The sequence below is a fragment of the Aspergillus aculeatinus genome, assembly GCF_003184765.1.
Source record: "Aspergillus aculeatinus CBS 121060 unplaced genomic scaffold BO66scaffold_2, whole genome shotgun sequence".
NCBI lineage: Eukaryota > Fungi > Ascomycota > Eurotiomycetes > Eurotiales > Aspergillaceae > Aspergillus > Aspergillus aculeatinus.
The window spans coordinates 437,282-459,439 of record NW_020291471.1 but is presented as its reverse complement, the minus strand read 5'-3'; the positions used below and the strand labels follow the sequence as shown (position 1 = coordinate 459,439).

Here is a 22,158-nt window from a genome sequence, read left to right as displayed (position 1 = left end):
GTCTAGCCTTATGCAGACATAGAATCCATGCGATCATCCGAACTGCATTGGTTAGCAACGTCGTTGAATTCAAACTGGTGGCGACCTAGCATTCCATTACTCAGCATGGCTTTGGGGATACGATTTGGAGAAGTGGGGAAGGGAGCGCTGAGGTCGAATTGTTCTCCCGTCGATGATTCTCCAACGTGTATCCTCGGTTGCCAACACTCAGAGCCAGTCTTTGCTGATTGCTAACGATAAAAGAACGTTTACGGTGAGAGTAGATCTCATTGCAGAGAAATTATCTTCATTCATGAATCGGCTTAAAAAAACAAGCCCTTCCAGATAAGGCCGTGAGCGAGCTAATACACAAAGGCTGTCCAAGCCAATTTCAACCTCACTTCTCCTTGGAAAGAGCATGCAGAAAGGGTAATAAAAATCATAAGAACTGCCAAACCGCCAATATCAAACTGTCATACCACATTCAGACAAGTGCAGGCAACGCACCCTTGAGAAGTAACCGAAGAGAAAGTAATTAACATCGATCCCGTTTGGTCGCGTCGCCTCTGAAGACATGATAAGCCTAAAGGTTGCTCAAGAGGTATTCCACCGCTCCTTGCACACTACCGCCAGACCGACGCAGAGCTGCGATGTTCCTCTCAAACTCATAGAATCCCATATCGTTCAGTTGACGGAGCTGCTCGGCGTAGCGTTCTTCGGGAGGACGGTTGTCTTGGGGAGCAGCAGGAGCTCCAAAGCCTTCCCCAAAAAGTGCTGCAAAGGGATTACTGCCAGCCGCACCGGCATTTCCTGGTGCGCCACCCATAGCTTGCATCATCTGCTGAAGCATTGCCGGATCCCGAAGGAAAGGGTTCTGTTGCGGGTCAAGGGGATTCAGGCCAGCTTGCCCGCCCTGGCCTCCAAAAAGAGCAGGGTTCATGAAAAGACTGAACGGGTTCTGAGGCGCTTGCTGCTGATTCGATCCTGAAGTAGTAGTGTTGCTATTGTCACCCGTAGTGCCCTCAGACGCTCTGTCGGTAGAGCCCGGCTGACTGTTGCCGGCTGCGGTGGGTGGGGCTCCTCCGAAAGCCGGGTTTCCTCCGAAGAGAGCAGCGAAGGGATTGCCGGCACCAAGGCCCGCGGGCATGAATGGATTGAACGGAGCGCTGGGGGTGGGTGTGCTACCGTTATTGTTGTTGTTTTGGGTGTTGCGGTTCTCTTCGGGGGTTGTGTTAGTGACACCCGGGGCAGGGAAAGCGCTGCCACCAAATCCAGCGCCACCCATAGCTCTCTGCATCTGCACCATCTGGCGAATTGAGCTAGGGTCCGTGAGCATACGACGGAACTCGGGACTCTGGAAGATCTGCCGTGCACCGGGGCCCATGTCGCGCAGCATGGGGTTCTGCTGGATCATCATATCGATCATTGCAGGGTTCTGTAAGGCTTCGTTAATTGTAGACTGGAATTGAGGGTTCTCGAGCATGCTCAGCATCGTGTCGGTATCCGGAGGGGGGCCCATCTGGGAGTCGATAGGTTAGCGATCATTCTGTAGATAGCGTTGAGCTGTCTTATACGTACTCCGCCGTCTGGACCAAACATGCCAGCGCCAGGAAGCTGCGCAAAACCCGCATATCTAGCCCCCGTCAATCCGGCAAGAGGGTTGTTGCCCGTGCCGGCTGCGAGATTCGTAGGCACCCCGGTGGCGGGAGGATTGGCGGCAGCACCAGTGGGCGCCGACGTAGAGGCACTCTGGGTGGAAGCCCCAGAACGTTGGTTACTGGCAGCGCTCTTGACTAGATGGATGGTATGTCCTTCCTTGATATTGTAGGTGGCGAGAGTTTCGTTGTCCTTCAGAACTCGTCCGGAGTAGATTAGGCGCTGACGTTCCGCGGGGGTATCGGCATATTCCGAGGTTGCGAGCTTCTCTTTTAGATCCGACACTGTTGTTGACAACGGAAGGGTGAGTGTGTATTTGGCATCATTGGAGGACTTGACAGTGAAGGTGATAGGTGAGTCCTCGGTCGGGGCGGTTTCATCAGCCATGATCTGCTGTTGGCCGGAAAAGAGGTCGCAAGAGGGGCTTGAGAGGAGGATCACGTCACACAGGTAACGGAGATTACGAGACAACAGGTGAAATGAATGCGATCGGGGAGATGACTGTTGGTGTAGAGTGACGTGTTAAGGAGGAAAGGTGTCAAATCTCGTTGCAACGAACCGAACGGGGGGGGGGGGTGGATCGCAGCTAGACTCAGACTAATGTTAATTATGATAAGATGGTGTTGTCTTGCTGAGTGAGTGAGTGAGTAACCTACTGAGTAACTTAGTCTACCGCCGACCAAGGAGGGATCGATAGCGTAACCGCCGCCGTGGGTGGAAGCGGGCAGAATCCCATCGTCCGCCTTTCCGGTGGGCGGGAGACGCCGGGTGTGCTGCCATACGGTCTAGAACAGTATTTGAGTAACTGGAGGGGGTTCTTGATACCAGTACCGGTTATTGTATGTAATGCACGTGACATCACAAACCAAGCAAACAGCACAAGCTCATTTCCTTTCTCGCATCGGAATTTTCACACTTTTAACCCTGGAAGTGTCCTGTCTCGTACAAGACCTCCTTCACAATTCATCCTCATCCCCACTCCCCCTCCCCCTCTACTTGCGAGGACACTCGTTCTCGAGAGTCCTCCCTTCTCAATTGCCTTCTCGGCAGCAATGGGACTGCCTTCACTGTAGTGCTTCCCTGCCTGCAATTGTGACGTGACGTAAATAACACACCCCTCCCCTCTTTCATTCCTTCCGGTGCAAGCTCTGTGAGAGCTCAGTCTGCCCATCATGGCTACCACCTCGCACATGTTCATGTACTCCTTGACGATCCAGCCTCCCACTGCTGTGACTCAAGCTATTCTGGGTCAATTCGCCGGAACCAAGGAGCAGCAAATCGTCACAGCGTCCGGCTCCAAGCTGACGATTCACCGTCCCGATCCTACACAGGGCAAGGTCACTCCGCTCTTTTCACAGGATGTCTTCGGCATCATTCGCTCTCTGGCAGCTTTCAGGCTAGCTGGTAGCAATAAAGGTATGCTTGATTATTCTCTGCCCCTGCCTGGTCCAAGATCATCATAGTGATTTTCCAAGCTTTCCGGGCAGCATGATCCATCTCTGCCGAACCGTCCTACTCGGTGATGGGACGTGCCCCGGTCGGCGAACCTTGATGCTGGGTGCTAGTCGTGAAAACGGTGCTGAGACCTGCCTATAGATTATATTATCATTGGCTCGGATTCTGGACGCATTACCATCATCGAGTATGTCGCGGCGCAGAATAGATTCCATAGGATTCACCTCGAGACCTTTGGCAAGTCCGGCGTTCGTCGAGTGGTTCCGGGCCAGTATCTGGCGGTCGACCCTAAGGGTCGAGCCTGCATGATGGCGTCGGTGGAAAAGAACAAGCTCGTCTATGTTCTGAATCGGAACTCGCAGGCCGAGCTGACGATCTCTTCACCGCTTGAGGCTCACAAGCCACAGACACTGGTCTTTGCCATGTCCGCTCTGGATGTAGGATATGAAAACCCCATCTTTGCGGCACTGGAGGTGGATTATTCCGAGTCGGATCAGGATCCGACTGGACGTGCTTTCGAAGAGATCGAGAAGCACTTGGTGTACTATGAGCTGGACCTCGGTCTCAATCACGTTGTCCGCAAGTGGTCTGATCCCGTTGATCGCACGGCATCCTTACTTTTCCAAGTCCCTGGCGGTGCAGATGGACCCAGCGGTGTTCTGGTCTGTGGGGAAGATAGCGTCACCTACCGTCACTCGAACCAAGATGCCTTCCGCGTGCCTATTCCGCGGCGCAAGGGTGCCACTGAAAACCCCGAGCGCAAACGGCATATCACCGCCGGTGTCATGCATAAGATGAGAGGAGCCTTCTTCTTCCTTTTGCAGTCCGATGACGGCGACCTTTTCAAGCTCAACATTGACATGGTTGAGGACGATAATGGTCAGCTCACAGGCGAAGTGAGACGGCTCAAGATCAAGTACTTTGACACCGTTCCTGTCGCTTCCAACCTGTTGATTCTCAAGAGCGGTTTCTTGTATGTGGCAAGCGAAGCTGGTAATCATCACTTCTACCAGTTTGAGAAGCTGGGAGATGATGACGAGGAGATTGAATTCTCCAGCGAGAACTTCAATCCGGATCCTACAGTGGCCTGTGATCCTGTCTACTTCCAGCCAAGAGCCGCAGAGAACCTCAATCTCGTGGAGACAATCAATTCGCTGAATCCGCTGATCGACAGCAAAGTTGCGAATTTGACGGAAGACGACGCTCCTCAGATCTATACGATATCTGGCACAGGCGCTCGCAGCACCTTTAGAACGCTGAAACACGGTCTAGAGGTGTCTGAGATCGTTGAGTCTGAGCTTCCCAGCGTTCCCTCTGCGGTGTGGACCACGAAGCTGACTCGCGCGGATGAGTTCGATGCCTACATTATTCTTTCATTCGCCAACGGCACACTTGTGCTCAGTATCGGCGAGACGGTTGAAGAAGTGACCGACACCGGTTTTCTTTCCACTGCCCCAACGCTTGCTGTTCAACAACTCGGCGAGGACTCGTTGATTCAGATCCACCCTCGTGGTATCCGACACATCTTGGCCGACCGACGGGTTAACGAGTGGCCTGCTCCCCAGCACCGGTCAATTGTGGCAGCGACTACAAATGAACGCCAAGTTGCTGTTGCTTTGAGCTCTGGAGAAATCGTGTACTTTGAGATGGATGCGGACGGTTCCCTTGCTGAGTACGATGAACGCCGTCAGATGACTGGTACTGTCACCTGCCTGAGTCTAGGTGAGGTTCCAGAGGGTCGTGTTCGTAGCTCGTTCCTCGCGGTCGGGTGTGATGACTCGACTGTGCGTATTCTTAGCTTGGACCCAGATACTACGCTGGAAAGCAAATCTGTTCAGGCTCTTACTGCGGCCCCGTCGGCTCTGAACATCATGTCGATGGCGGACTCTAGCTCCGGAGGCACGACGCTGTATCTGCACATCGGACTACACTCGGGTGTTTACCTCCGAACATTGCTTGATGAGGTTACTGGCGAACTATCAGATACTCGTACACGATTCTTGGGATCCAAGGCCGTCAAGCTGTTCCAGGTTTCTGTCAAGGGACAGACTGCAGTTCTCGCGCTCAGTTCTCGTCCTTGGCTGGGCTACTCGGATGTTCAAACAAAGGGCTTCATGCTTACACCACTTGACTATGTTGGGCTCGAATGGGGCTGGAACTTCTCGAGTGAACAGTGCGTGGAAGGCATGGTTGGTATTCAAGGACAGAATCTACGGTATGTTTGACCCTTCTTTTCATCCTTCTCCCAACTTCTCCACCGATCATATGATGAACACAAGGGATCCGAATATCTATGTGGATCAACTTTATTTTATTTTCCAATTGTTCCTACTGAGATCATTACTGTCACACCGTTTTTGTCTGGATGTTGTGTCATGAACCAAGCTAATTGTGGCTTTCAGGATTTTCTCCATTGAGAAGCTCGACAACAACATGCTACAGCAGTCAATTCCACTTGCATACACCCCGCGACGCTTTGTGAAGCACCCAGAGCAGCCGCTATTCTATGTCATCGAGTCGGACAACAATGTCCTTGCTCCTGCCACGAGAACACAGCTGCTCGAGGATGCCAAACCCCGTGGTGAAGATGTAACTGTCTTGCCACCGGAAGAATTCGGTTATCCTCGAGGCTCTGGTCACTGGGCCTCTTGCATCCAGGTCGTCGATCCCTTGGAAGCTAAATCAGTTATCTATACCGTGGAGCTTGAAGAAAACGAGGCCGCAGTCAGCGTTGCAGCAGTCCCCTTCACCAGTCAGGACGATGAGACATTCTTGGTTGTTGGAACTGTCAAAGACATGACGGTCAACCCTCAGTCTTCTGCCGGAGGGTACATCCACATCTACCGTTTCCAAGAAGACGGTAAAGAGCTGGAGTTTATTCACAAGACCAAGGTTGACGACCCTCCTCTTGCCCTTCTTGGATTCCAAGGCCGTCTTATCGTCGGTCTTGGGTCTTTGCTGCGAATCTATGACCTCGGTATGAAGCAACTTCTCCGTAAGTGTCAGGCGCCGGTTGTGCCTACGACCATCGTCGGTCTGCAGACCCAAGGAAGTCGAATTGTTGTTAGCGATGTCCGTGAGAGTGTCACCTATGTCGTCTACAAATACCAGGAGAATGTTCTGATTCCTTTCGTGGATGACTCGCTCTCCCGCTGGACAACCACCACTACGATGGTCGACTACGAGACAACTGCTGGTGGTGACAAATTTGGCAATCTTTGGCTGCTGCGCTGTCCCAAGAAGACTTCCGAGGAAGCGGATGAGGATGGGTCGGGTGCCCATCTGATTCACGAACGTGGTTATCTGCACGGAACCCCTAACCGCCTGGAGTTGATGATACATGTCTACACCCAGGACATTCCGACCAGCTTGCATAAGACGCAGCTGGTGGCGGGAGGACGCGACATTCTCGTCTGGACTGGTTTCCAAGGCACCATTGGAATGCTGGTTCCCTTCATCAGTCGGGAGGATGTCGACTTCTTCCAAAACCTGGAGATGCAGTTGGCTGCACAGCACCCTCCTCTCGCTGGTCGGGACCACCTGATCTACCGCAGCTACTATGCACCCGTCAAGGGTGTCATTGACGGAGATCTGTGTGAGATGTATTTCTTATTGCCTAATGACACGAAGATGATGATTGCCGGTGAGCTTGATCGCTCCGTGCGCGAGATCGAGCGCAAGATTTCGGTGAGTCACTTTCCCGTGGTATTGAGTTCGTCGTGACGATAGCTAACCAAGAATGCAGGACATGCGCACCAGGGTGGCTTACTGATTTTGAAACGATGGAGATTCTTGGCGTCTAATCGGGATAATCTCGTGTATGCGGGTTCCTAGATACCCATAATTGATCGCAATGTCCATCATCATCACTTGTACAGTTTCCGCCATTCGAATTTTCGGGTTTGGTGGGTTGTAGACCGGTAGAAACTTTCTGTTGCATGTCTCTTGCCTCGCTCGGTTTTCCGTTTTCCCCTCTCGGATAATCTTGAGCTGGATGCCGCTGTACTTTTATCATCAGAAAGAGTGCAGATCGGTATGAGACGAGAGAAAAGGTATTTCTTCGGAAATGCCCTCGACGATCTTTGAGTACGATTTTATCCGCTGTTCTGCCACGGATCTCATCGTAATTTATAGTCGGGACATTACATTAGATTCGAGCCTCGGTTTGTTCATAGCAATCAATATGATATAATGTCCTCTGCATGAGGATTGATTCTCTTTCCGTGGTGAATGCTCCCTGCATAGCTTATTATTACTGTACTTGTAGCTGCTGCGACTGCTCATGCTAATTGCATCGCTACTTCTATTCAACCAGAGGGATGATGCATTCGACACTGTCAACGGCACACAAGGTAACTTACCGATATAACTTCTCCAACTTCTTCGTTGACCCACCAAATCACCGTCTATCGATCGCCTTACCAACCAACTCCATCCAATAACCAAGGTCCAATCCTACAACCGAATATCCCGATCAATGACCCTCGCAGCCGCCAAGCACTTCTCGTCGTGAAACCGCGGCGCAACCACCTGGATCGCGCAGGGCGCACCGTCGACGGCGTCGGGATGGTCTGCATTTTTTCCAGCATTAGTCAAACAGAATATCCAGTGATTCATAGCGATTTCAACCATGCATATATCCAGTCACACGCGAAGATTACAGCCAGCTGCAGGGGAAGATAGAGGGTCTCGACATACAACTCGGCTGCACGCCATCCGTCAGAATCATCGGTTCCGGATCGAGGACCTTGGAGGCCTTGCCGTAGGGGATGATGCAGGCTGGATACTGTCGATAGCAGAAGCTATTGTTAGCATACATCCCTATCATCAATGACCACAGCGCAAGAATGAAACACAACATACGTCCACCAGATTCCACACAAGGGTGTACGGCGGCCACCCGAAGGTATCCCACTCGACGGCGGGGTTCTGGGCCCCCGGGGCGAGGACGACGTCTAATTTGTTGGTGACGAACGTCGCGCGCCACGCGTCGCTGTACTTCTGGCGTTCCTTGTGGAGGGTATCGATTAATGTGAATGGGGAGACGGTCTCGTCCATCGGGACGGGAAAGGGGCCTGTGAACATCGGGGAACTGGCTTTCGCGACGGAGGCGACGGGTGGTTCGCCGCTGGGGGTGATGTGATCTTCGCTGGGGCCGTAGATGAAGTATTGGAAGCTGAGGCGGTTGGCGTGGGCGAGGTTGGTTGCGAGAGCGAGGGTTGTGGAGGATGAGGGTGAGGGTGAGGATGCGGTGGTGCTGTTGTCGTCGTTGTTAGGGTTCAAGTAGACGATGCGATGGCCTTTCTTTTTCAGGGCGTCTACTGCATTCTCTAAGGCGCGTTTCACGGGGGGATGGAGCGGGAAGTGTGCGCATTCGCCGAGGATGCCGATTGTTAGTAGCTGCTGCTGCTGCTGCTGGTTTATGGCCGCTGGCCTGCACCAAGGCGCTGCGATGGCGGAACTGTCGTATCGCCAAGGGGATGCGTCCAGGATTGTCGACATAAACAGCTCCAGATCCTCGAAGGATTGAGCCAGTGGGCCGGCGGAGGGGATGATGCCCGGCAAGCCCTCCATGGCGCCGCTGGCCTGGCCCGCGAACGGGATGCGGGCGGTGGAGGGCTTGAAGCCGTAGACGCCGCAGCAGAGGGCTGGGATGCGGATCGAGCCGGCGATGTCGGTGCCCACGCCGAGGATGGAGCCCCGGAGGGCGACGAGGGCGCCTTCGCCTCCCGTCGAGCCGCCGGCGGTGAGGTTCGTGTTGTGGGGGTTCAGGGTGCGGCCGTAGATGTTGTTGTCTGAGTCGCCTGTCTGGGATTGTCGTTAGCATGCAGACCCGAAGAGAGGAAGCACCCACTCTCCCAGAGTGAAATCAACCACCAAAGTTGAGGGTATCCCTCACCATCATAGTCTGCGGCACATTCGTCTTGACGTACAACACCGCCCCCAGATCCCACAACATCTGAACTAACGCGGAGTTCTCCTGCGCCGGGCCATGTCCCAGAAACGACACATACCCGACACTGGTATCGACCCCCTCCACGCGGAAACTATCCTTGAGACTTACCGGCAACCCATGCAACGGACCGACGACCCTCCCCTCCCGCGTCAGATAGTCATCCAGATACCTTGCTCGCTCGAGCGCTCGATCGAAGAAGTGCTCTGTCAAACAGGATGTCTATATTTTTTTGGGAGGGGGAGTGTGAGTGTCTGTCCGGCGGGAGAACTCGACTGGAAGCGCAAGTGGGGAGGATACGAGACAGACCAATTGCTGCGCGACGGCGGCGCGCTTACAGAATGCGGTGGTCACGGCGACGGCGCTGACGTCGCCCCAGGCGAGGCGCTGGAGTAACTGGCCCGCGGTGTAGTTCTCGGTGAGGTCGAGTTCTGCGGAGGTGAGGATGTTGCTCTTGGCGACGGCGTCGAAGGCCAGAAGGTGGCCGTTGGCGGGCAGGGAGGCGCGGAAGGAGTCGGTCAGGCGCCAGGCGGAGGGGATTTGCGAGTCGAGCTGCTTGCGCTTGTGGGCGACGAGGGCGCGCCAGTCTTCGGGGTCGGAGAGTTTCGTGACTGTCATGTTTGGTTGGACTTACGATCGCGGGAGTATGATGGGGTTAGGTAGGGAAGATTGTGTGAGCTCACCTGGGTAAGAGGGGCCAATTGGGACGTTTATATACTTGGCTCGAATGACAAGTTCATCTCCGACTTGATCTGCCGCGAGGAAGAGGAGAGGAGAGGGGCTTATCGTGCTGTGCAGTGAGCAGAGGTGAGGGGATCAACACAATCTACTAAGTCATAGTGCGTCCACTTGCCTATTTGGGATACCTCGGTTGTCAGTGGGGTCTAGTGTGCTGACTGGGACATAGCATATTATCTACTGAGATGTAATCATGTTCAAGCATTCTGCTCAGTTCTTATGCATGCGGGCCGAGATATGAAGAAAGAAATCATATTCCAAATGTCTCAATTGGTAGGCTTCATCACCACATCGTCCGGCGTCACGCCCCCAAAATTCGTCAAATAGTACGCATCAATGACAATCCGATCCTCTACGCAGGTCATCACCCCAACACAAACCAGCCCATTCAACCAGTTATACTTCCCGGGTCCTGCCTCGATCCTCAGGTGCGAGAAGAACTCCACGTCATCCTGAGTGACCGTCGGCGGCGGGCGTGACAACGGATCCTCCGCCACCTGTCTCGCATACGCCGTCCCCGGACCGGGACGATAAAGCCCATGGGCTTGAATATACAGGTAGTGGCCGTCATCGGTCTTCGCCGTGTAGCGCGCATCGAGCGTGATGGACTGCAGTTTTTGATCAGACATCGAACCTGAGACAATCCGAGTGGTGGATACTCACATGCGTCCCTTCAATCATGGTGGACCAGTCCGCTCCCCCCAAAGGTAGGACGGTTCCTGAAAGCCCCCCCGGCCCCTTGAAGGTACCACCGACGATGTTCGCGATACTCCGGATGACGCCCGCCGCGTGGGGGGGGCCAAGGTTGATCTCGTCTTTGTCGATGTCGCATTCGAGGCGGTAGAGGTATGTCAGGTCCGGGCGGCGCATGGGAGGGGTCTCCGGGTAGAAGGCATTGCCGGGGGAGGAGGAGTGGTTTTGGGTTGAGTGCATATTGCTGCTGCGTCGGAGGGGGTCTGTTTGGAGAGCTTGATCACTCAATTGCTGGTGTACCCCATTCAATCCAGTTGAATTGAGCACAAGAGTACCGCGGCAATGCCATGATTTATCTGCTTTTCGCTTTGGGGCTCAGAATAGAAGCTGGACGCGAGTGGTGTGGTTCATGTAAGTAAAGTTGGTGAGCCCCGCATCACGAATGGTACCTGCGGGGAAATGGATGCTTATCGTCACTTCCTAATGCGGCAGGTCGACCCTTCTGCCGAGTCCTGTCCTTTAAACCTTCCAAGTTCTGTTATCAATTGTCAATCTTCGGCGCGCGAGGAACCCGAACTCAATACTGAGATGAGTGTACCTGATACTAACGCTCCGATTAGCCAGACTCTCCGATTGCTCTGGTCTGGCATACCTACTGCATGAATACTCGTCAGTCAAAGTGCTCACTCCTTCGTATCATTTAGCTAAATCGTCCACAAGCATCTTGCAATCGCCAAACCATAATATATCATAATTGCTATTCAGAAATTCCTCGTTCCCCTGAGACAGAAAGAACTCGGTCATGGCTTTCGTTCAGGCCGCATTCTCCGACCCTAGAGTCCCTCTTCAGGACCGACAAGAAGCCCTGAACCGCGCATTCGCCGATCCAGGCCTTCCAGCACCTCACGGCATGCCCTCTTTCTGGCTCAAAGACCCCCCATTCTCTGAGCTCGCAAGCTTGCAATCCGCCGAACTCGCAACAGAAGCGGAGGTTGTGATCATCGGCTCCGGGATTACGGGCGCCTCCATCGCTAGGACCCTATTGTTGAACGCATTTGGCGAAGGAAACCAAGAAAAGAGGCCGTCTGTCGTTATACTCGATGGCCGTGAGGTCTGCCATGGCGCGACGGGCCGGAATGGGGGCCACATCCTTGAGACCGCGGAGGAATTCAGCTATTTCGAAGAGACGTATGGAGTGGAGACTGCGATCCGAACCATGAGATTCCGCCTCGCACATCTGGCGGAGCTGCTTCGAGTGGCAGACGAATACGGGCTGAGCGAGGTTGCCCAGGCCCGGAAAGTTCAGTTCCTGAGCGTTCATTTTGATGACGAGAAGTGGGTGGAGACGGTGCGTTCTATTCGGAGACTCAAGGAGTGTATGCCTGCCGAGACGGTGGAATGGAAGATTTTCGAAAAAGCCGAGATCCCGAAGGTCAGTTTGCCTCCCGACTTCTATTGTATCCGAGGAAACATTAAAGGCTGTGTGTATTTCCACGAGGTCTAGACACTTACAATGAAATAAAAAGGAGTTCTGTCTGGCCCCAAACGCTCGAGGTGCCATCGCCGGGCCCGCCGGCGCCATGTGGCCGTATCGGTTCGTGACGGGCTTACTGGCCCGTCTGCGCGAGCAGTATCCCAAGGACCTCCGGATCGAGACCAAGACGCCTGTAACGGCTCTTCGCGAGAACGCGACATCCACAGACCCGTCCGCACTGCGATACTCGGTCGTCACGCCGAGAGGAACGATCCGCGCACGTCATGTCATCCACTGCACGAACGCGCATGTCGGTCACTTGGTGCCGGGACTGCGCGGCCGAATCTACCCCATCCAAGGAACAATGACGGCGCAGAACCCAGGACGCAGCTTCCGACCACAGGGAACCGAGCACTCCTGGCTATTCAACTATGAGCATGGCTTTGACTACCTGACTCAGTTGCCCTCTGGTGGGGAGACAGCCAACAAGATGATGCTGGGAGGGGGCTTTGGACAGCATGCAGATCGAGGGGTTATGGCTCTGGGCGTCGCTTCTGATAACGAGGGAGTCCCGCCGTATACGCTGAACCATCTGAAGACAACACTCCAGAAGGCGTTCGACCAGGAGCATTGGGGCGAATGGAGCGCTGAGCGGGATGTTGACACGGCGTGGACGGGAAACATGGGCTTCAGCGCAGATGGATATCCGTGGATCGGCAAGCTCCCGCATTCTGCGTCTGGCCGAGGGGAAGTAGTGCAGGGAGGGGGAGGTCCTGGAGCCGAATGGTTGTCGTGTGCGTTCTCGGGCGAAGGCATGGTGCAGGCTTGGCTGTGTGGGAAAGCAGTGGGCATGATGGTGTTGGCCCACGATGGACGATTGGCCGGAGAGGTGGATCTCTCATGGGTGCCTGATCAGATGTTCGTGACTGAGGAGCGGATCAAGAGATCGGTTCTGCCACGAGTGGCCCCCGATCATCGGGCGTCGCAACTGTGAGAGATATCTTCGTCTTCTTCTTGTAGTATTTGGCAAAAGGGATCGGCAATGTATGTGAGGTTCAAGTGACAGAAGAGTAAACAGGACGGATGTGTTGTTTTGTCAAAAATACCAAGAATGGCAAGTACTGCATGAATTAGAAACAAACATTGGAAGAAGAAGGGGGGGGGAAACAGAATGACATGGTATTCGAAAGCTACATAGCAACATAGCAACACAGCAACACAGCAACATCTCAAAAATCCGTGCTCATGACTCAGAACAAATGCCTCCATCAACAAAACCTTCTAAAGTCTCTATCCATTCAGATATCCAATTTCAGGGGTTTCCAGCTCCACCCTTCCTGATGTTATCATACTGCGAAATGGGGTACTCCAGCTGGTTCTCAGTCTTATCCAAAACATTGACACCCCCAAGATTATCGACCAGCTGTATGCCAAGCGCGTCAGCTTCTATACATCCAGTAAAACCATATTTACCCAAGCCAGGTAGAAACGCAAAAAAAAGGAAGGCAAAACTCACCGTCACAATCAAACTATCCTGACCCTTCCGATCCCCCGAAGTCTCCCAGAACATGCCCCCGCCCAGACACCTGTTCTTGATGTACTCGGCCTTCAGCTTGACGATATTGGGCGTATCGTAGCTGACCATCGTCTTGCGGGCGGCATCGTACGAGAAGCTGGCACCGATGTCGTTGAGCTCGGTCACGCTGGCCCCGGGCTGCGGGAGGGCCTTGTAGTCCCAGATGCCGTTCTCGTAGCTTCCGCCCCCGACGCCGTTGAAGGGCTTGCCGGGTCCGTCGGTGTTGGCGAAGGATCGGCCGTAGATGGGCATCCCCAGGTTGACCTTGTGCGGGGGGACGCCCGCAGCCGTGTACGCGTTGATCGCTTGGTCCGTGTTGAAGGGGGTGGAGGCCGGGTTGTTGGCCGCGGGGTAGAGGCTGGACGCGTGGCCGGCGACGGGGCCCCAGCTGCCGGCGTAGTCGTAGGCCATCAGGTTCCAGAAGTCGAGCTGGGCGTCCATGCTGGCGAGGTGGAGGACGTTGTAGTTTGTGGGGCCTGTGATGGGGGTGGGTCAGCTTGGGGAGTGCTTGCTGGACGGAGGGTAAGCGGAAAGAGAAAAAGAGATCATACCAGCCGGAGAGGCAACGCTCAGCAGGAAGTGTTTGCCCTTGCCATGTTCCCGTCCGTACTTGTCAAGTTCCTTGCAGCAAGAAATGGTCAGCCATAAGACAAATGGACCAGTAAACTCAATATCAAACACATACCATTCGCAGCTCACGCAGAAGCAAAACCATATCGTTCGCCTGGGCATCATTTGCAGGATACTGCCGTATGGAGATTAGTGTCGGGTGTTTCATCTTCTGGAAATCCTGCATGCAGAGAGACATGATGACGACGGCAATGACACACTTACCTCCCAATCAATATCCAATCCATCAAATCCCACATCGCCCATTAACTTGACCGCAGTCGACGCAAACCTCTTGCGTCCCTGCTCAGTGCTCGCCGGCGTGGCAAAGTTACTCGAGTAGGTCCACCCGCCAATCGACAGCATGACCTTCATGCGGCGGTTCTTCTTCTTCAAGAGGAAGAGCTGCTTGGTACACCCATAGGCATTGTTGCCGACATCGTTCCACGAGTCCCCCGGGTAGTGCTTCTGCACATCGGACCAGGGATCAGTAAGGTAAACCTCGCCGTCCGCGCGGATGTTGGCAAAGGCGTAGAGAACGTGGGTGAGATTCTCGGCTGCAATGTCCTGCGGATTGTGGTTTCTGGCGTAGATTGCCTGTTTCCCCAAAAGAGGGTGTTAGTGATCCATGATGTGACCCAGTGTTCAAATTGGTGGTTTTATAGATTGGGGAGTCTCACCCAGTTCACAAAGTATGCAACTGACTTATAGCTCGGGGGCTGGGAGCAGTTGACAGGCTTGGGCGAACTTTTCACACGGCCGTGATGACCCTGCGAGAGACCCGGGGCCACTCCAGATGGAAGCGCAGCGCCGTGGATCACCAGTCCACCCAGGGCACATAGGAAAGGAAGGATGGTTCTCATTGTGAGAGAAAGAGTGGTCTCAACAAGTTGAGTAAGAAGACAAAGAATAGGGTTGATCGAGAAAGGAGGGACACGAAGATCGAAGCTGGTAGGCGAATTCAAGGAGAGAGGAAGTTGTGATATGAGAGAGAGAGAGAGAGAGAGAACGACACAAAGCGGGAGGGAGAAGAAGAGGAGGGGACAAGAAAGAGTCACAGAGATGACGCAGAGAGGGTTGGTGAGGCCTCTGACAGCATTATATAGTCATCACCAGCTTTGAGTCAACCCCATCTTCGTCCCGAATATCTCTCTCTCCTCGAGGGAACGAAACGAAAGTGTCAACCCAGCACAGCAGTGGAATCAAACGTGCATGCCACCTGTTACACCTCTCCCCGTTTGTTATCTCTCGGCCATGCATCATCCTACCCACCCAGAGTAGCATCTGTCACAGAGTCAATCCATCCTTTGGGCCCCATGATGGGTCGAGACCACCGCCCTTGATCACAACCGACAACGGACGAGGTAACAATCAATGAAGTGATCAGACTGTCTCACAGGGCTGACTTGGTCTCACGTGTGCCTTGATCCCTAACAGAGTAAATCAAAGTAGATGTTCACAATCAGACCAATTCAATTGGGAGACAAGCCCCATGATGCAACGGCCGCGAGAGAAGCAAATATCAGGCACAAGCGAAGAAGGTTTCCCACGGATGCGTGAATGTAACATGCGCTGCAAGCCATCCGAGTCACCGCTGATGGGTGGAGGGGCTTGTACGACCTCCTTCGCCCTGACGGGGATATTGATGGGAATAGCCTCAGATTGAGGCCGGAACAGGCAAGTAGCCCCGAGTCCCGACTCGGCTGTCGCTGGCATGTGCTCCTTGCCGTCAACGCACATTCACCGCTCTACTCGGGCACTAAGAGAGTAACTACAATAGATGTTGTCAAGTCCAAACAGGTCATAAGAAGTCCATTAAAGTCTAATGCTCTATCTAGTAGTCATGATATTAATTAACGCTATTCAGCATTACCTAGTCGAGTCAGATAATCCCAAGTCAAACTTTTTTCCAGTCGTAGATAGCAAAAGCTAAACCAGGCAATTGGGTATATTGCAACAAAAAAAATAAAAGAAAAAAGAAAATCAACCATAACGCCCTTCATCGTAGCCAGTATTTCCAATGCACCTTGCAGATGAGATTGTATCAATGAATTTGCATATTAGCAGGCCGTTCTCATACGCCCTGGGTTTGCTGTGGCCGAGGGGGGAAGGATCCTTGAACGGTCTGGAAGTAGATGGGCGGTGCGCACGGCCGTGTACTCGGGAGGTGTAACTTCAGGCTCCGAGATCCAACGGGGCGCGATACTGCGAGGACTGAAGAACTCGGCATTGACCTCCTCCTGCGTGATCTCGACCACGGTGTTTTTCGGTCGAGCGTCAACTTGCGGCTGACATGTCAGCTGGATGGGGATCTTCAGGGATGTCGTCGGCGTCAAGATGTTCGCGTTGGGGGTGTGGTAAGAGAGACTGAGCTCAAGGCTGTAGATGCGGGCGACGAGGCAGGAGTGGAATGTGGGCACAAACGTCTTCGATTTGGGTAACGTGATTGGTACGACCACTGAAGCTGTGTAGAAGATGTTTCCGGAGAATGAAGCAGACGGCCCCGGCAGAGACTCCGTCGAGGACGTCGAGTGCATGGAGTCGCGGCGGGGGGCGTCTGCACTCGTGTGCTTGGTCCACTGCGCCGAGGCTACACACATGGTCGATAGTGGCACAGCTTCTGTGAACATTCCTCGGCCAACCTGCGCCCACGTTCGGATGGACGAAGTCGAAGGGTAATCGCCCCACGGCTCCGCGCTATAGAAGGTCGTCGCTCGCAGTCGACTCCACACTGTACCCAGACGCGGGGGTTCTTCATTTCCAAGTGGGTCAAACCGAAGATGCACGGTTGCCACAGTGCTAACGATGCTTGTGTCGTCGTTGCTAGTAGGATTCAGCTGGATAGGTTTCGGTTGCGATGCAGCGACAACGATGCGCCCCTGCTTTCCCCTCATAAAACCACGCTTGACGTCTTTTTCCTTGCGCACGCAGTACAGGGTCTCATCATCCGTAATGTTGAGGGGAGGCTCTTCATCCACCATAGGCACAACCCGGACTTTCTTCCCAATCGAAGCGAGGGTATCAATCGAACCGTTCTGACTGAGGGGGTTTCTCTGCAGAGTTGCACGAACGATATATGAGATCCGGCACATATCAGGAGTCAGGTCGTCGAGAAGCGATTTGCCGTCACTGGCCAGCATGGGGTCCCCAAAGGTGGGCGGAAGCATGGTGTGCGATTGCTCGACGTGGATATTGGTTTTCGGGTGACTGCAGACATGAGGCAGTAGGCGTTGCGGCACCACGAATACAAACGGAAAGTCATAGGTGCGTCCGGCCTCGAGGATGCGTGGAGTGGGATATGCTGCATCCTCTATGGGCTGCCGAAGTCGTAGGAAGGTCTGGTAAGCGCCTGTTCGGCCGGGCATCGATTGTCGCTCTACTGAGGTTCGCGAGGTGCCTATGGAACAATCAGTAACTAAACCAATTATGGTCTCCTTATGTAGTGTTCATTGTACCTTCAAATGTAATCTCCAACTCATCGAAACGAGTGTCATGGTCCACGGTAACTGTCACTGTGCCCTTGATGGTGTCTCCGGTGGTGTACACATTGACCAGGCCATCGTGTTGACCATCCAGGTCGATGTTGACCTTGGGGCGGGAGCGAACCGAGAAGCGCCCGACAGAGCTGGAGCTCTGCGACACGCTCGAAGCACTCGTCATCGTTGTTGTTGATGATGAAAGTCAATCAATGTTGGGCTTGTCGAGCACGGGCGGGTGAAGATGAAAGGATATTGCTCAATAACGAGCAATTGGTGAATATGGAATGACCGCCAACCAGGACTGCCTGACGGGGTGTTTGGGTGTTATTGTTGATCGGCGGAAGTATAAGTAGGTAGAAGTATGAGAAGTTCGGATCAGGAGTAAAGAAGAAGCAACACAAGAAAAAGAATGCGAGATGCAGGGACTTTTTATTCCCGACCAGTCAGTCACTCAAGCGCAGTCAATGGTGACACAAACAAGAATTGGTAGGATCTTGATAGGAAAACGAGAATCCCAAATAAACCCCCAGTCCCAAAAAGGTACCATATATGGATTCCAGGGAGCAAATTGGCAATGGGCAAGTATGTAGGGATGGGGTGACGGCAGTTGCGGTTGAGTAATAGAAAAGGTACAGTGGAGATCGTTTGAATCCACTATTCTTTTTTGATGTCCGTGGTTTTCCGTTCTGATACTTAGTTACTACTGAGTATCAAAAAAAATAAGTCAAGAAGTCCCTAGGTGAAGACTTAAAGGCTTTGAAGATGAATGATTGAGAATCAACCACCAAGGTTCCTGTCCTGAGTCCGTGGTTTTAATACTCATAGACCGAAGGCCAATATCCTCCAAATCCTCAATCCTTTTACCTACCCAAGATGAGTCACGCAAAGAGCTGATAAATCCAAGGAAATAAAGCGAAAGAGAAAATGCACGTGCGACCTCTCCAATTCGTTTGTCTGTTTGTTCAATCCATTCAATTGATTCAATTGATTCATTTAGTTTTCTCCCAATACTTGCCATTCTGGACTAGCGTACCCCATATCCCGCTGGGAAGAGATTCGCATTCTGTGGTCGGGACTGGCTTTAGCTTTGCATGAGGAATGGACCCTCCACTCCTGGTTTGTTGCGCGCGCCCTTTGCTGACATCGCTCGGGCGAACACAATTGAGGGAAAGCGTCACGCCCTACGGAACAAGCAGTGCGCGCCCCTCACCTCTCATGTATGGATGGTATGTCCGCGGGAAAAGGCCCGAGTCGGTGATGATGATGACGCTGCTGGGCCATGGCCAGCACAGTCCAGAATCCCCCCCCCGCCCCCTTCCTCTGCTGTGACTGACGCTCGAGCATCGAGTCCGTGATGAAGTTGATGATCTCTTTTACGGCTGCCCTCTCCCGGCGCTACTATCGGCTGTCTCGTGTCATCGACAAAGACGGATGATCGACTCGACTGCTTTGTATGCGAACACGAAACTCAGATGCTAAGTTAACCACGGAGAACATTATTAATCATAGATCCCCAGCGGTCTGGGCATAGACCCTCGAGATTGATTGATGGAGGCTTCCAAAAAACGATCACGAGGAAGCTCGGGATTTCCTCACCATCCTGATTGATCAGATAGAACCTCTGCCCACTTCTCCCCCAGAATCTAAGCCCAAACTGGGGCTGGATTTGCGAGCAAGAAAGAGTCATCCCGCAATTGCTAGCCGATGTCTGACGTCCACGAGTCGATGCTCCACGCCTTCTTCTTCTTCTTCTTCTTCTTCTTCTTTTTCTTCTTCAAATCTCACGCCCTTGCAATGACATGACATGCGCAAGCCACAAGGGCGTTGTTCGCTTGATCTGTTGCCGATGACGGAGCATTTGACGCGGTCTCATTGGTGGCCTCTGCCGGGTCAAGGCACTTTCTCAGGCTTTTCCTGAAAGAGAAGGAAGAAAGAGAAAACTGCGTGAGAAATCCTTGTTCTGTCCACGCTGCCCCCCCCCATCTTGCTCTGGCTACACAACAACAGGAAGAAGATATCAATCAATTGCACCATCTTATAGAGTGATCGCAACCACAGGCGGTATCTTGACATTATATTATCCTTTGCTGTTATGTTATCCGGACCCAGACGAAGGTAACCGCCCCGGAGTTCCCACACTGTCCAGACCAGGCCCCCCCGTCGGGCGCTCCATTTCTATCCGCCCTTAACCGAGATTCAAGCACGTCTTTTCAACTTTTCCTCGCGCTTTTGGATCTGCTTCTCCGCCCTCGCCCAGCCGCCTCGCGTGTTTCCCGACCAAAATCACTCGCATACAGTCGGCCCGGTCAAGTTCCCCGGCCCTGGCCCTGTTGGGCGGCCAGTTCCCGATACCGATGGGCCTTGGCCCGTCGGAACCGCTTCCCGTAGATTACCATCACCACTAGCATCAGATTTACCCCGAGACTAATAGATCCAACGGTGATGAACATCTTGGTTAGTCCGTAGGTCTCCATCCACGGACTTATCGCGAATGGAATCCCAATGCTGAAGACATTGCGCATGAAGGCCACGCCGGTGAAGGCGTCTCCCGTGAGCTAGACCATGCATTAGCTACCTTCGACACGTTCGCTATAGTGGGATGAAGATGGCGTCTTACCAACACATGGCTGTCAATGACTAGAGTCAAGCATGCGTCGCTAATACTGCCTAGGCCAAAGCCGAACAATGCCCCACCGATGCTGGGGTAGATCCAATGCATACCCTGGACGAACCACACGTCAGCGAGGAAGGTTGCTTTCAACTCAAAAAATAAAAAAGTAAAAAAACACAGGTCACTCACTCGGTCCAGAGTCACGCCAAACATTATCAGCCCACCACATAGTGCGATTGCTGGCATGTGGAGGATATAGAGCCGCATCTCCGGCTCAAAATAGCCTTTGTTACGTCGAGCAAAATATCGAAGCGATCGGTCTCCGAGATACCCTCCGTAGAACGATCCGATTAAGTTCCCAATGAATGGTCCAACGCTCATGAAGCCGATCTGTTCCGGGTTAAAAAGGTAGGGTGGGAGCGGGAGGACAAGAGAAAGAACGCTTGACATGATCGTGAGCCACATGACGCCACACGCATACTGCAGGCCACAGCACAGCACGGCAGGGAACGTGAAAAGGATCTCAAAAGGCCGATAGTAATATGGCCAGATAGGTTCCGGCGTGTACGTCACGAGAGCCAATCTCTGCCGCCAGCTCTTCATTGGGACCCTCAAGTCGATCTCAACACGTCCAGCGCTGGACGCTTCAGTTTCAGGAATTATATCTTCCGCGATGGCCGATTTGCTATCTCCCTTGGTGCTAGAAGCTGGCACCACATGAGGCTCATCGATAGATTCCTGCGATTCGTGAACTCCATCTATCACCATAGTGTACTTTGTCTCTTCGTAGATGAACATGAACAGTACAAAGATGATGGCGTTACAGATGCCAAGCGTACGGTATGACATCCTCCAGCCATGGTGGGTCGCCTGCACGCCGGCTGCCATGGGGGTCAGGAAGCTCTTGCTCAACGTCAGCTGCGATGCTCAAGATCAAGACTCGATAATCAGAGGCTTACACCAATCATCATCATCGTCATATACAATGCGTTCATTGTACCGCGGTGATGCACAAAGAAGATGTCCGCAATCTGATGACGTTAGCGCAGCATCTTTCCGGAGGCAAGAACACGCACAGTAAGTTGGACAATAGCCTCATTTGTCGCACCGGCCAAACCCTGAATGAGGTTTGTGATGTAGAGCTCAGAGAGACTCTTGATCTCTGCCGTCCAGAAGGCAGTTACAAGCATCAGCGCGGTGGAGATTAGGTAAATGGGCCGACGCCCATATTTCTTCGCCAGGGGAATAAACATGACGCAGCCCATAGATAGGCCTACCGAGTTAACCGACATGGCTCGATTCAGTTGGGTATATGTGACGTTCAAGTCCACCACCATCAGTTGCCAGAAGATGAGTTGAATTGAAAGCCTATAGGTGAAGATGTCAGCCATGAGCCCCAAAGGCTGTTAATCAGTTGCCGACTCACGCAGTGAAAATGAGACAGGTGACTGCCAGTACTAGTGTGAAGTTCACAGCTTTGCGCGCGGTACTCCAATTCTTTCTCGCTCCACGCGTGTTAGCGAACTCCCTTTGTCTTTCGAAGAAAGGTGTTTTACCAGAGGCTCGTTGGGGTCGCTTGAAGGAACCGGGCTGAGGAGGATCACTTGCTGACCTTGAGTCTCATCCTCGCTCTCTGTATCTCATTGTCAGTCTGTAGGCTGCTATCATGTAAGAGAAATTCTTACCTTTGACGAAGAGGAAAGTGCCTGGAGGTAGGTCATCTTCCACTCGATCCTGAGATAGCGAGCTGTGGCCTGCCATCAATGTTCGCCCAGTGCAAAGGAAGATAGTTGAATTGTGAGAAAATGTTCACAGAAAGGCCTTTGATGATGGCTTCCACAGTCAGGCTTAAGGTATGCTTTGGGTGAGATGATATATAGTCGCCCGCGCAGACTCACGCCTTTGGTGGCGCAAGGAGTCCCCGACATTCCATTT

General features: G+C 53.1%; 8 protein-coding genes across 8 annotated transcripts; 2 read left to right on the top strand and 6 right to left on the bottom strand.

The window, feature by feature from the left end:
- Window positions 1–271: 271 nt before the first annotated feature.
- On the bottom strand, window positions 272–2,216 carry BO66DRAFT_339613 (ubiquitin domain-containing protein DSK2). The gene is made up of 2 exons (XM_025644378.1): window positions 1,558–2,216; window positions 272–1,498 (listed from the first exon to the last, which is right to left on the bottom strand). The coding sequence occupies exons 1-2, from the start codon at window positions 2,020–2,022 to the stop codon at window positions 563–565; spliced, it is 1,401 nt and encodes a 466-aa protein (XP_025508672.1). The 5' UTR covers window positions 2,023–2,216; the 3' UTR covers window positions 272–562.
- Window positions 2,217–2,572: 356 nt separating this feature from the next.
- Window positions 2,573–7,283, top strand: BO66DRAFT_387669 (DDB1/RSE1 family protein). The gene is made up of 4 exons (XM_025646363.1): window positions 2,573–3,051; window positions 3,232–5,305; window positions 5,493–6,777; window positions 6,836–7,283. The coding sequence occupies exons 1-4, from the start codon at window positions 2,808–2,810 to the stop codon at window positions 6,860–6,862; spliced, it is 3,630 nt and encodes a 1,209-aa protein (XP_025508671.1). The 5' UTR covers window positions 2,573–2,807; the 3' UTR covers window positions 6,863–7,283.
- Window positions 7,284–7,545: 262 nt separating this feature from the next.
- gmdB (general amidase GmdB) lies at window positions 7,546–9,661 on the bottom strand (the record flags this gene model as incomplete). The annotated part of the gene is made up of 5 exons (XM_025643333.1): window positions 7,546–7,661; window positions 7,789–7,876; window positions 7,954–8,898; window positions 8,990–9,265; window positions 9,353–9,661. 5 exons carry the CDS (start codon window positions 9,659–9,661, stop codon window positions 7,546–7,548), a joined length of 1,734 nt encoding a protein of 577 aa, XP_025508670.1.
- Window positions 9,662–10,047: 386 nt separating this feature from the next.
- On the bottom strand, window positions 10,048–10,714 carry BO66DRAFT_433957 (DUF3237 domain-containing protein; the record flags this gene model as incomplete). The annotated part of the gene is made up of 2 exons (XM_025650739.1): window positions 10,048–10,389; window positions 10,445–10,714. The coding sequence occupies 2 exons, from the start codon at window positions 10,712–10,714 to the stop codon at window positions 10,048–10,050; spliced, it is 612 nt and encodes a 203-aa protein (XP_025508669.1).
- A 562-nt stretch (window positions 10,715–11,276) lies between these two features.
- On the top strand, window positions 11,277–12,942 carry BO66DRAFT_407614 (NAD(P)/FAD-dependent oxidoreductase; the record flags this gene model as incomplete). The annotated part of the gene is made up of 2 exons (XM_025649070.1): window positions 11,277–11,906; window positions 12,001–12,942. The coding sequence occupies 2 exons, from the start codon at window positions 11,277–11,279 to the stop codon at window positions 12,940–12,942; spliced, it is 1,572 nt and encodes a 523-aa protein (XP_025508668.1).
- Window positions 12,943–12,949: 7 nt separating this feature from the next.
- BO66DRAFT_364107 (glycoside hydrolase family 18 protein) lies at window positions 12,950–14,996 on the bottom strand (the record flags this gene model as incomplete). Its single annotated transcript, XM_025645148.1, has 6 exons — window positions 12,950–13,371; window positions 13,465–14,000; window positions 14,076–14,145; window positions 14,210–14,269; window positions 14,359–14,730; window positions 14,814–14,996. 6 exons carry the CDS (start codon window positions 14,994–14,996, stop codon window positions 13,261–13,263), a joined length of 1,332 nt encoding a protein of 443 aa, XP_025508667.1. The 3' UTR covers window positions 12,950–13,260.
- A 1,197-nt stretch (window positions 14,997–16,193) lies between these two features.
- On the bottom strand, window positions 16,194–17,793 carry BO66DRAFT_433954 (arrestin (or S-antigen), N-terminal domain protein; the record flags this gene model as incomplete). Its single annotated transcript, XM_025650738.1, has 2 exons — window positions 16,194–17,530; window positions 17,589–17,793. 2 exons carry the CDS (start codon window positions 17,791–17,793, stop codon window positions 16,194–16,196), a joined length of 1,542 nt encoding a protein of 513 aa, XP_025508666.1.
- Window positions 17,794–19,704: 1,911 nt separating this feature from the next.
- Window positions 19,705–21,984, bottom strand: BO66DRAFT_467500 (putative MFS transporter; the record flags this gene model as incomplete). Its single annotated transcript, XM_025652573.1, has 8 exons — window positions 19,705–20,167; window positions 20,230–20,334; window positions 20,413–21,126; window positions 21,183–21,254; window positions 21,300–21,591; window positions 21,650–21,720; window positions 21,780–21,856; window positions 21,909–21,984. The coding sequence occupies 8 exons, from the start codon at window positions 21,982–21,984 to the stop codon at window positions 19,919–19,921; spliced, it is 1,656 nt and encodes a 551-aa protein (XP_025508665.1). The 3' UTR covers window positions 19,705–19,918.
- Window positions 21,985–22,158: the final 174 nt, after the last annotated feature.